This window comes from Leuresthes tenuis, unplaced genomic scaffold (genome assembly GCF_036924035.1).
Source record: "Leuresthes tenuis unplaced genomic scaffold, fLeuTen1.0.hap1 SCAF_16, whole genome shotgun sequence".
NCBI lineage: Eukaryota > Metazoa > Chordata > Actinopteri > Atheriniformes > Atherinopsidae > Leuresthes > Leuresthes tenuis.
In genome coordinates this window covers 25698916-25711877 of record NW_027325370.1, presented here as the reverse complement: position 1 = coordinate 25711877, position 12962 = coordinate 25698916, and the positions used below count along the sequence as shown (strand labels likewise).

General features: G+C 38.5%; 1 protein-coding gene across 2 annotated transcripts; it reads left to right on the top strand.

Moving 5' to 3' along the window:
- The first annotated feature begins 631 nt into the window (after positions 1 to 631).
- Positions 632 to 11163, top strand: cptp (ceramide-1-phosphate transfer protein). 2 transcript variants are annotated; one of them, XM_072367468.1, is made up of 3 exons: positions 632 to 691; positions 816 to 968; positions 10053 to 11163. In XM_072367468.1, the coding sequence occupies exons 2-3, from the start codon at positions 835 to 837 to the stop codon at positions 10573 to 10575; spliced, it is 657 nt and encodes a 218-aa protein (XP_072223569.1). In that variant the 5' UTR covers positions 632 to 691; positions 816 to 834; the 3' UTR covers positions 10576 to 11163. The 2 variants fall into 2 exon arrangements, with proteins under 2 accessions (XP_072223569.1, XP_072223568.1); XM_072367467.1 differs by having other exon boundaries at positions 640 to 686; positions 814 to 968; positions 10053 to 11162.
- The last annotated feature ends 1799 nt before the right edge of the window (positions 11164 to 12962 follow it).

Here is a 12962-nt window from a genome sequence, read left to right as displayed (position 1 = left end):
TCCGGCAGACCAGACAGTTGTGAAGACTCAAGTGAAGTCAAGTGGTGTCTCTTTACAATACACTTAAGAAAAAGTTCAACAACAATGCCATAATTTTTGCCTCTCTAATTTAACATAAACTCTGTATGTATAAAATATACCAGTTAACACAGCTGAATAATAAGATTGTACTCATCTGCATAAGCTTTAAGTATCCAGAACTGGCTGATTTCTAGTATGAAATGTAAAAAAAAAACTGCAACATAAATTTCGCTTGCAATATCTTGTGGTCAAAACTGATGTCTTCAAATAAGACATTGTTTAAAAATTTCAAAAATTAAACATCAGTCCATCCATTTTCTATACCCGCTTAAGCAATGCGACTCCCAGCAGGGAGTTGCTAACGGTTTCTATCTATCTATCTATCTATCTATCTATCTATCTATCTATCTATCTATCTATCTATCTATCTATCTATCTATCTATCTAAAGACAACTTCTATGATTTAGCTGTGACCGTGTTCCAATTTACAACAATAGGTATCAGCATTAGAGTGTTAACGTTTCACATTTGAGCTGAAATGTAACATTTCCGGTGCTTTTACTTTGAAGGTTTTTTATTCAATTTCCTATAATATCCAGTCGGAGTTTGCGCAGTTGAGGTGGATTAGAGGAGGAATGACCTGACGTTTCTTGTTGTTGAACTACTACAGTAATGCTCACTTTTCCTTTTCCTTTGAGCTTTATTTGCAGGCTATGCGTTATTCCATGATTGTTTTCAGGTGAACTTCCATCTGTTCCTTATTCATATGCTGTCTCTTTGCTTTTATCGACAGCACTTCCGTATAGAGTACCATGGCTGGTTCCGAGGCTTCAGAGAACCAGAAATTCTGTTTACAGGAGGTGCTCGACACGTTTAAGCTGTGTCTGTCGGAAAACAAAGAAGTCTATCTTGAACACTATGTCGCTGGTTGGCGCGGCCTTGTGAAGTAAGTGATTTAGAGAAATATATTCTGGCATTTGTTGCGTAAACAGTAAAAGGTAAACCTATTCAGAAAGTAAGTGTCATATAGTAAAGAATAAATAATGTTTCTACAGTATCGCTCAAAAGGGCGAATAAACTAAAAACGTTCTAGTTTTCCTGCGCAGTTTATGTACTTTTTTTTGTCACACTGTTAATGAGGCTCAGAGTCCCTGGAGTCAATTAACACACATTTATTCTTGCAGCAAGGACACAAGTCTGTACAACGCATCAGAAAGCTGACCCAGAGTTGTCTGAGTTAAAAAAATTATACTATCGCTATTTATGTCTTCTACTCTGAGATCACTAGCCACACAAGGTTATGAGACATTCAGTAAAGCAAGGTTCAAACAGAAATAAGATAGATAGGAGGGCTTCTCCAGCACACAGTCAGTGGGTCTACATGACGAGATTAACTCGATTATAGCTATAGTTGAATTATGCTCCTTATCTGAGCAAGTGCAATTATCCTTGGATATATGGCGGTGAATGAATCGAATCACTGGCACAAAGCATGCCATACCGCAGTACGATAGGTAGCACTGTACCCATTTTAACTATCGCTAATAGAGCCACTTCCGGTTGACGTCTTCACCACCAACAACAACAAAACTAAGGTAAAGATGGCCAAGATAGCGTCGTGAGCGGGAGTTTTTGAATGTCTCCTCCAAAGATATTACAGTATGTGACCATATTACTTAAAACTCAATGAAACAGACAATTCTCCAGACCCGTTTTGTTTAGTTTATACAAAAGGTGTTCTACAGGCGCCATTTCCTCTCTCTTTAATGGGAAAAAAAGGACAGAAAAAAAGAAACGCGGCAGAGCTAGCTTCAGATCTCAGCGACATGGCTGAATTCATGGATGATGACTCCTCAACTGAAGCTTTGCTGTTAACACCTAGCAAAAGCCCTCCTTCCAAATTAAGAGCTATTGACAACGGCGACTCAGCAACTCGTGTCATCCTAGAAAAACTCTCATCCATTGAAAAGTCGTGTCAAGCTACTGCCAAAGCCATGGAAGCTCTCACGGCGACAGTGCAGCCTCTACTAAATCAGGTAACCACCTACAGCGAGAAAATACAGAAAATTGACTTAGAGACAGAGAAGCTGCTGAAAGAAAACCTTCAACTGAAGATAAAACTGAATGATATGAAGCGTCACGGTAGACTGTGGAATCTGAAAATACATTGAGTGAAGGAGGAAAACGGGGAGGACATAAAACAAATCACAATAAACATTCTCTCCAAAGTGGCACCACAAATTGGCGACAAGATGGCACTCGATGTGGACATTGTCCATCGATTGGGCACCATGAAAAAGATTGGCTCTCCTCGCACAATCATCATTAGATTCACCATGAGATTATACCGAGACATCATCTGGCGGGAAGCGAAGAACTCCGGGTATCTGCGCGACAACAATCTCCGCATCAAAGTGCCTTTAACCCCGGAGGATGCAGCTGCCAGAGAGAAACTGTGGCCTTTGGTGAAGAAGACCAGAGATGAGGGGAAGAGAGCATCATTCAGAGGCCCCTTCGCTTACATTGAAGGAAAGAAGATTGACTGCTTGGAGGTGAAATGAGAGAAAAGAAGAAAAAAAAAATTGATCTAGTTGAAAAGATAAATAGTTGAAAAACTAGCCTCTTACTGTTATATGACTTCATTATCATCTATGTCATGAGCTAGCCTTTCATCATATTATACCTTAACATACTTGCAGAGACTTTTACTTATGATCTCAATGGACTCTGTTCTTTATGCAATATTTCATGATTCGTTCTTATATTCAACAGACCCATTGTGCTTCATCACCGGGTCTGCTCTTTTCAACACGAGGCATATGCTCGGCTACTGTTTGATAACCTTTTGCTTGATACTGTTCAACGGGTTCCCTAATGGTCGCTGCTGCCTTGTTTTTGGGGGTGGCATAGTTCATCTAAGCTCTCAGGTTCCTTGCTATCACTAAGCTTTCTAGTCTTAGTACTAGTAGGTTTTTTTTGTTATTGTTTTTGTCTGTCCCTTCTTTTATTTGTCTCCTGTAAGGTCATGCAGCATTTTGAGTTCAACTCACTTAATATTGTCTCCTTAAATGTGAGAGGTCTAAGAGACTTAACAAAACGAAAAGCACTTTAATTCTGTAAACACACTGAAGCAGATTTGATTTTTCTACAAGAGACTCATTCTGGTGAATCCGATTGCAAATTTTCACAATGGGGAAATTCTGTTTTCTTTGACCATGGCACAAACCACTCTGCTGGTGTTATGATTTTACTCCAAGTTTAGAGGTGACGTTATTACACACGTGGACAAAATTGTTGGTACCCCTCAGTTAAAGAAGGAAAAACCCACAATTCTTGAAACTTACAAAAGTAACAAATGAAAATTTATTGAAAATTAAATAATCAAAATCAGCCATTACTTTGGAATTGTTGATTAACATAATTATTAAAAAAAAACTAATGAAATAGGGCTGGACAAAAATGATGGTACCCATAACTTAATATTTTGTTGCACAACCTTTTGAGGCAATCACTGTAATTAAACGATTTCTGTATTTGTCAATGAGCGTTCTGCAGCTGTCAACAGGTATTTTGGCTCACTCCTCATGAGCAAACTGCTCAGGTTTGATGGGCGTCTTCTCCAAATGGCATGTTTCAGCTCCTTTCACAGATGTTCAATGGGATTCAGATCTGGGCTCATGGAAGGCCACTTTAGAATAGTCCAACGCTTTTCTCTCAGCCATTCTTGGGTGTTTTTGGCTGTGTGTTTTGGATCGTTGTCCTGTTGGAAGACCCATGACCTGCGACTGAGACCAAGCTTTCTGACACTAGGCCACACATTTCTCTCCAGAATGCCTTGATAGTCGTCAGATTTCATTTTATCTTGCACACATTCAAGACACCCTGTGCCAGATGCAGCAAAGCAGCCCCAAAACATTGCTGAGCCTCCTCCATGTTTCACCGTAGGGACAGTGTTCTTTTCTTCGTATGCTTGGTTTTTGAGTCTATGAACATAGAGTTGATGTGCCTTACCAAAAAGCTCCAGTTTCGTCTCATCTGTCCAAAGGACATTCTCCCAGAGGCTTGTCAACATGCATTTTTGCAAATTCCAGTCTCGCTTTTTTATGATTTTTTTTCAGCAGTGGTGTCTTCCTTGGTAGTCTACCATGAAGTCCACTTTGGCTCAAACAACGACGAATGGTGCGATCTGACACTGATGTACCTTGGCCTTGGAGTTCACCTTTAATTTCTTTGGAGGTTGTCCTGGGCTCTTTGGATACAATTCGAACGATCTGTCTCTTCAATCTGTCATCAAGTTTCCTCTTGCGGCCACGTCCAGGGAGGTTGGCTACTGTCCCGTGGGTCTTGAACTTCTGAATAATATGAGCCGCTGTTGTCACAGGAACTTCAAGGTGTTTAGAGATGGTCTTATAACCTGCACCTTTAAGATGTTTGTCTATCATTTTTTTTCGGAAGTCCTGGGACAATTCTCTCCTCCGCTTTCTGTTGTCCATGTTCAGTGTGGTGCACACCTTTTTACCAAACAGCAGAGTGACTACTTGTCTCCATTTAAATAGGCAGACTGACTGATTATGAGTTTGGAAACATCTGTGATGTCAATTAAAGTTAATCATGTCACTCTGGTCAAATAGTTTTCAATCTTTTATAGAGGTACCATCATTTTTGTCCAGCCCTATTTCATTAGTTTAAAAAAAAAGAAGAAATTATGTTAATCAACATTTCAAAAGTAATGATTTTGATTATTTAATTTTCAATGAATTTTTATTTATTGTTACTTTTGTAGGTTTCAAGTGCTTTCAGTGAGAATTGTGGGTTTTTCCTTCTTTAACTGAGGGGTACCAACAATTTTGTCCACGTGTGTAAATCGATTACTTCTAGTGAAGGAAGGTGGTTGATATTGATAGTAAATGTTGACAATGCCTGCTTTCTTCTATGTAATATATATGGTTATAATTCTCACAACTCCAATAGGATCTTCTTCTCTGATCTTATTAGCAAGGTAATTGAGTTACAAAATAAGTATACTTATGCTCAAATGATTGCTCATTTTGATTCTGATGCAGAATCATCATATGGAAGCAAATGAGAACTATTCAAGTTTAAGGTTAGAGGGCTCGCTATCAAACGTAGCAAGGAGCTGAAAAAAAAAATCTAAGAATCTACCTTCTTGCTAAAACTTGATAGTCTCTTAAAAAAAGATAATCGCTCTGATGAAGAATTAACGGAATTGAAAACAACTCAGTTGGAACTTGATAAATTATATACTGATTTAGCCAAAGGTTCTGTCATTGGATTCAGAGCTAAGTGGATTGAGGAAGGTGAAAAAAACAGTAGCTATTTTTTTGCTCTTGAAAAAAGAAATTATAAACGTAAATCTTTGTCTGTCTTAAATATCAACAATACCTTGTGTAAAGACCCTGCTCAAATATTTGACTTCATCTCTTTGTTTTATGAAAACCTTTACAAATCTGAGTTTCAGGAAGACAGATGCGAAACCTTTTTACAACAAGTGCGTAACTATGTTCCAATTATTACAGATGATTTCAAGACCTTATGTGATGCAGAGCTCACAACTACTGAATTAAATAATGCTCTGAAAAATGAGGCATAGATGGTCTTCTGGTCTTCTATGTACACTTTTGGAACCTTTTAGAGAAGCCCATCTTCAATCTATTCAAAGAATGTCTTAGAAAAGAGGAAATGGTGATGAAACAGGGAGTTATCTCCTTAATACCTAAATCTGGGAAAGACTCTCAGTATATAGATAACTGGCATCCTATAAGCTTACTGACTACTGAATACAAATTACTTACCCTAATTTTTGCAAATAGATTGAAAAAATATTTGGATCACCTCATTAATGAAACACAGACAGGTTTCATGAAGGGTCATCATATAAGCTGTAATATAAGACTAGCTCTAGATTTGATTGATTATGCTGAGTCTATTGACTCAGATGCCTTTTTCCTATTTCTGGATTTTTGCAAAGTCTTTGACACTGTAGAACACAGATTTCTCTTCGCCTCCCTGGAGATGTTTGGCTTTGGATCTAATTTTATCTCCACTATCAAAATGTTGTATAAAGATATTAACAGTTCCAGTATTATTAACCATAACACTTCCAAAAGATTTTGTATCCACAGAGGCGCTCGACAGGGATGCCCCATTTCTCCTTTTCTTTTTATTCTGGTGGTGGAGCTGATGTCTATTAGTATTCTGAAAAACACCCTTATGAAAAGCATCTCCATTTTTAATAAGTAAATTAGAATCTCTCAGCTTGCTGATGACACTACACTGTTTTTTCCAGCTTTATCTTTGTACTCTTCAGATTCCACCTGCAAAGCTAATGCCACCTTTTTTAACTTTATATGGCGTATCAAACACCACAGATTAAAAAAAATCTGTTCTTTCAAATAATAGGTCTGAAGGGGGTCTTGAAGTCATCAACTTCATTGACATCAATAACACCTTCAAAATGAATTGGTTGAGAAGATGTTTGCGTAATGGTGAAGATTCCTTATGGTATTTCATTCCCTCCAATATCTTTAAAAAATGCGGTGGTTTACAGTTTCTCTTAAAATGTAATTATTCTCCTTCTAGACTAGAAAGAATTACACTTTAATATTTTACACAAAATCTACCCTTGCAATGCAATGCTACCGAAGTTTATGGATATAGACAGTAAATGTGTCTTTTGTGATGTGGAGGAATCTATTGCTCATGTATTTTGTGAATGTAATGTTGTGCAGGAATTTTGGATGGACTTGAGAAATCATTTATCTAACTTTCTTAGTGTCTCATACCTATTCACCAAAAAGGTGAAGACTCTATAATGTGTGTACTTCATATTCTCTGCATGACCAATGTATGTACCTTATTTCTATTTTTTATTTATTTAATTTATTGTAACTTTTTTTTTTTACTATTTAGTTCTTGGTGTCATGACATTTGTTTCATGAAATCAATCCCTTTTTGTCTGACCTCATGATTGTAATGTTCTTTAATTGTCAATAAAGATTTGTTTAAAAAAAAAAACTAAGACGAATGAAGAGCAAGATGAAGCTACGTCCCTCTACATTTGTAATAAGCATGGTTATGGCACAAATGCGATGCACAACGGCGCATTCTCCATTGCGTTGTTTATTTCTTGCTGACTGCCGCGACAACAACAGTAATATCATCTCCTTTGACTTCCGGGTGACAATCACGGGAAAAAATCGTGAGCATGCTCAATCCGATCGACTGTCGTCTTCATGCACGTTCAGCGGGCATTTGGATCGAGTTATCTTGTGGTCTTAATTCGATCGCAAGTAACCCGATCCGATTTCTTGTCAGATTAAGGTGTCTACATGAACTGAATAACTCAGTCTTATTGTAATTGATCTATTAATCCGCTCCGATGGCACACATGTAACCGCACTGACTGTCCCATGACCCTGCAACCTAAAACATTCTCACACATGGTACTTGCTTTTCTCATAGTATAACGTCATGATATTTTTTTAACATTTCCCTCCTGTTTATACTAGAAGAGGGTGTAAATCGCAATTCACAGTAGATTCATATATACACATGCTTTTTAAATTTTTTTTTACATTATTTGCATAACCATGTATGTCTTCTTCATCATTGTTTAACACTTCAGGGAGATTTACATTAAACAAATAATTGAGAATTCACTCGGGGTAATGCAAGGTACTTCTTAACACTTAATCATCATCTTTGTCCTCCTTGTCATTGCCATCCTGTACCTGCTGATACATTATGCGGGTAAGAGTGGTCTCACATCAGTTTTTGGTCCTCTCAAGCATGGGATACAACAACAACCACAGGTGACTAGTATGTCTGCTACAACAGACAGAAATAGCAGTACTGAAGCAACTAGTCCGCTCCACCGGCCAAACCACTTCTCCATCATGCCAATGAAGGGATCCTTGAACCTGGAGTTCTCTGCTAGCTCTGCAGAGAGGGATGCAAGTCCCTCTAAGGCAGGGATGTCAAACTCCGGTCCTCGAGGGCCGCTGTCCTACAGGTTTTAGATGCTTCCCTGCTTCAATGCAGCTGAATCAGATCAATGCATCATTAGCAGGCTTGTGCAGAACTTAACAATCTTTCGAAGAGATCAATTTCATCTGAATAAGGTGTGTTGAAGCAGGGAAGCATCTAAAACCTGCAGGACAGCGGCCCTCGAGGACCGGAGTTTGACATCCCTGCTCTAAGGCCTTGCTGATCTGGGGAAGTATGGTTAGGAATAAATATGCAACAAAAAGTTCCAAACATTTTACACACCCCTCCTTTCTCTGCCAGCAACCTATCCAAAACCATTCTATTATGCCGTGCCATAAGGAAAGTTGGATCTAATTGTTCAGCTATGCCTTTAACAGCATCTCTAGTGTAGTTCACAAAGCGCTGTTGGTTGTAATAGATGTAATTTATCCAATCAACATTCTTATTGTTGTCCACCCGAACAGAAAATAAAGTTTGGGGGTTACACACTTAAAATCACGCTTTCATTTATTCCACAATAAACATAAATACACAGATCTTCAACGTGGTCTATCCATAAGCTTCGGGTCAAGTCATCTTCCATCAGTTGCAGATGATCTTTATTTCAAGCTGATCAGGTCATCTCTGGGAGAATGATACAAGTTTGGGCGCATGCTTTCGAGCTGAGGTTCGTACGTCTTGTCACTACTTTTAGGCAATATAGAGTGAGTGCTTTCTGAACCCAGTTGCTAATATTTTGAGCGTCTCGTTTCAAAACAATAACACACTGTTATGTTGGTTGGCAAAGTTTTCTTCTGTTTCTTTATTTCTCCTGAGAGAATGTTGGAAAATCTGATATGAAATTCAAACTTTACGATAAATTGGTTATTCTCTTGGGAAAAAAAATGCTGTTTGCAAATTAAAGCAGTATTACCTGTTAACTTGGACCCTTTTGAAGAGTTTAAAATCACTTTATGAAGTATAAGAATTAGAGCTATTAGACTTCAATGTTGCTGCTTTGAGGAGATCACAAATTTGTTTTGGTAACATGGAACCTTGTGTTGTTTTGCAGCATTAACAATCTGTGTCCTGGCTTTCCTTGATACCACTTTATATTATTAAAACTGACTTAAACCGAAGCTGCGCTAAAAAGCTCTGACATTTTCTTGAGTATTCATACTTTTGAAGGGTTCTGTATATAAACATTAAATCACAAATAAAAGTCCTGCAATAAAGTCATTCTTCAATATCAGTGGAGACAGTATTTTCAGCAAGGTGTACTTTAAAAAGTGTTGAGTCTCCTGTCTGACAGCACTGATGCAGGAATGTGTAAGCGGTGAGTTCTTCTGGCTGGCTAAGCTGGAGTAAGTATTAACCCTTTAGAGTTCAGTCTTTAGTCAAGCTTCTCCTAAGGGATCAGATAAATCTCACTTTAAAAAAAATGTATATATATATATATATTTCATCATCCAGAATTTGTACGCTTGTCAGTGTGCCTAGGTGCCTTGAAATGGCCTTGTAATCCTTCCCAGACTGATGGGCAGCAAGAATTGCTTCTCTAAGATAATTGCTGATGTCTTTCCTCCTTGACATTGTGTTAACACACCTGAATGCTTCAGACATGCAAACTGCCAAAGTTGACCTTTTATCGAGGCGCTCACACCTGCGGTTGATCAAATAACCAAGTTACCTGATTAGCAGCTGTTACTTATCCACAGAATTCCTGTGGCAGGAGTAAGAATGTACTTTTTAGTTTATCACTCACTGCTTTGGCATTTTGGCTTAGCTTTGTCTCATTTTAAGGTAAGGACCAGATAATCTTTTAAACTTTTAATTTTTTTATGCGTAAAAGTTTTGATTTAGAATTAGAAAGTGGTACTGAAAGGTACACCTCAGGTGAATGTTTAGAATTCCTCATGTGAACTGAAGTGATAATAATGTTTAGGCATGTAGAGTTCTACTCTTCTGAACTAACCACACTGTGCTGTAACAGCAGAACAAACATCATAGAGGTACTCACAAAGTGTGTGTATTTATTCACCAGGTTTCTGAACAGCTTGGGGAGTGTCTTTGGCTTTATTTCTAAGGATGCTGTCAGCAAGATCCAGATCCTGGTGAGCTACCTGGGTGGAGAGAACGGTTCTCAGTATGTCACTGTGCAGGCCATGGTCAAATACGAACTGGAGAATGACCTGGTGGACCTGACAAAGAGAGGCAGACATCCAGAGTCAGGCTGCCGCACTCTGCTGCGGCTCCACCGTGCACTGAGGTGGCTGGAGCTCTTCCTGGAGCACCTTCGCACCAGCAAGGAGGACAGCAAGACATCCGTCATGTGTGCTGAGGCGTACAACGAGTCACTGGCCCAGCACCACCCTTGGCTCATCTGTAAGGCTGCAAGCATGGCGTTCTGTGTGCTCCCGGGGCGCCTTGCTTTCTTTGAAGTGATGAATGTGGGCCCCCCCGAGCAGGTTGTGGCCATGCTGGGAGAGGCCCTGCCTCTTATCTCTGAGGTGTACCAGATCACCGAAGAACTTTACACAAAACATAACCTGCTTGACTTACCATAGAGAGAAACAAGTGCTATTATCAGCTCCTGTACATAATGAAATATCTATAACACGTTCCTGCTGGAGATCGGTGAAGCCTGCTGCTGCTCTTCTTTGATGACGCTGACATATGTGTTATATCTGAAACAGATTTTAAGGACACACATCGGAAGCCCCTGCATTCCAGCTTTCAATAAAATGCTGCACATTTACCTTTGTGTCAATGTAATGCGCCTTTAAATGCTCTTTAAATCCAGCGTCTCTGTGTGGATTCAGTGGTTTTTAACTTGAATAGAAGGAATGACACTGGGGGCAAAGAAGTCTTTGCTCATGGTTCAAAGTTGTTGATTTCATAATTTAATAAACAAAAGAAGACCAAACTGAAGTTTGTCATTTAGAGCTACAACGTCTACAACAAGACAATGATACTGTTGTTGTAGCACACACTGATGTATGTTTCTCATACAGTGGGGATTTATTTATTTATTGTTTTTTAATTAAAAAAAAATCAAATCTGTCCCTGCTGTATGTGATCTCAGTCTATTTTTCCTGTCAATATATATGTCAAGTTCACAGCTTCATACAGAAACAATGCAACTTAGCACATTTATTTCCACTTGCTTAATGGGTTGGAAGTTTTTTGTTTTTTTTTTAAATGTCAGATTCATCTGTTTGAATTAAACATTTTGTTCAATAATCAGCCGTTGTCCAAAGTAGAGCGGAGGAGTGAGTTAGTTAACAATTACATTAAGTACTAAGGTTAATTGCAACAACATCTTTTGTGTGTAGTATATTTTCTTCTTCCTTGGTAAGAGCAGTTTGTGGAGAGGAACTAAAGAGTTATTTTTTTCTAAAATTAGTATTTGTAGCCTACGTTTTCTGTTAATTTGTTTTCTCTACTTAGTTAGCTGACAGTTACTTTGGACAATATGATTATTTATACAAAAAATAAAATAATAACATGTTATCCGCAGACGTCTTCAGACAATCAAACACTGAATGATCTTTTTTTCCCCCACAAAAAATGAAAAGAACATAACCGTACATTTTGATGATTTTAGCTGCAACAGACTTTTTCCATCCCTCCAGTTTTCACGACAACCAGTGTCAAGGCAACTTAACTGACGTTTATGAGAAAAGAACTTCCTGCTTTCTGCACTTCCTGCTTCAACTGGATAGTAAGGAATGTGTGCTAATGGTACAATAAGACTTTAATTCTAGGGCTAGGCACATTAACGCATTATTTTTGCTTTAACTAATTAATTCATTATTGCCGACAATTATTTATTATTTTTATTGTAAACGTCTGTTGCTCATCGGCTTTTATTTTGAAAAAAAATCAATCTTGAGCGATGTTGCCTGTTTCATGCTCTTCCATGCTGCGGTCTTGTTGCCAATTAGCATACTTAATTGGTCGGGGCTGTGTTTTCACTCTTGGCTGTTGTGTGGTAGACTATATATGGCTTTAAGACAACTTAACTATGAACTATACCTTCTCTTTCTCTCTTTCTCTGTGTGTGTGTGTGTTTCTAGTTGTGGGAGCTGTTGTTTCATTGAATATATATTCATATTGAAATTATGGCATTGATTTGAGCCCCACCACTGTATGGGTTAACCCCACTGTAGTTGAACCAGAAAAAATACTCTGACGCCGCCACTGACTTCAGACAACAACAAACCACAGTGAACAATGGTCAAACATGAATGAAGAAGATGATGAGACCGCTTTGGTTGGCCTCCTTGGATAGAAAATTTTGTTTTACAAAACTGACGGATGGGGTGGTCAGTAGCGTAGTAGTGGGTTTTGCAAGCGCCCCGCGTATAGAGGCTACAGTCCTCACTGCAGTCGGTCCCGTTTCGAATCCCGCATCGGACGCCTTTTACGACGTGTCATTCCCCCTCTCTCTGCTTTCTGTCTCTTTCTATCTGTCATGTCCATTAAAAGGCATAAAAAAAAAAACAGACGGATGGATGGGGAATGGTACCACCTTGAAAAACAAACAAACATTGTTTTGTTGCTTAAGTTATGTATTCAGTCATTATTCAATAGTATACTAAAATCCATGTGAAAAAAAATGCTTCTCACTGTTTTTAGGTCAAATATTTATATGCGATTAAAAATGCGATTAATTTCGATTAATCAAATACAAAGCCTCTAATTAACTAGATTAATTTTTTTAATCGAGTCCTGGCCCTAGTGTTCAAGTAAAATAGTTAAGCCAAGAAATAGTCTCCGCTGGTAGAGTGCTCTGAAGGTCGGGTAAATCATGCACTTAAAGAGGCCAAAGTCCTCCAAAGGGCGAGGCAGAAGCGACAGAAGCTTCCGCTCTCGGTCTCAGTCTGAAATACTGCAGACCACAACTGTAACAAAGGAAGAAGTTCTTGAATACCCCTTTTCCACCAAATCA

What these genes read in the sequence shown, in the direction of transcription:
- cptp (XM_072367468.1), top strand. Translation starts at nt 835, where the DNA reads ATGGCTGGTTCCGAGGCTTCAGAGAACCAGAAATTCTGTTTACAGGAG. An exon ending in GGTTGGCGCGGCCTTGTGAA is followed by an intron (nt 969 to 10,052) that starts GTAAGTGATTTA and finishes TTTATTCACCAG; the next exon opens with GTTTCTGAACAGCTTGGGGA.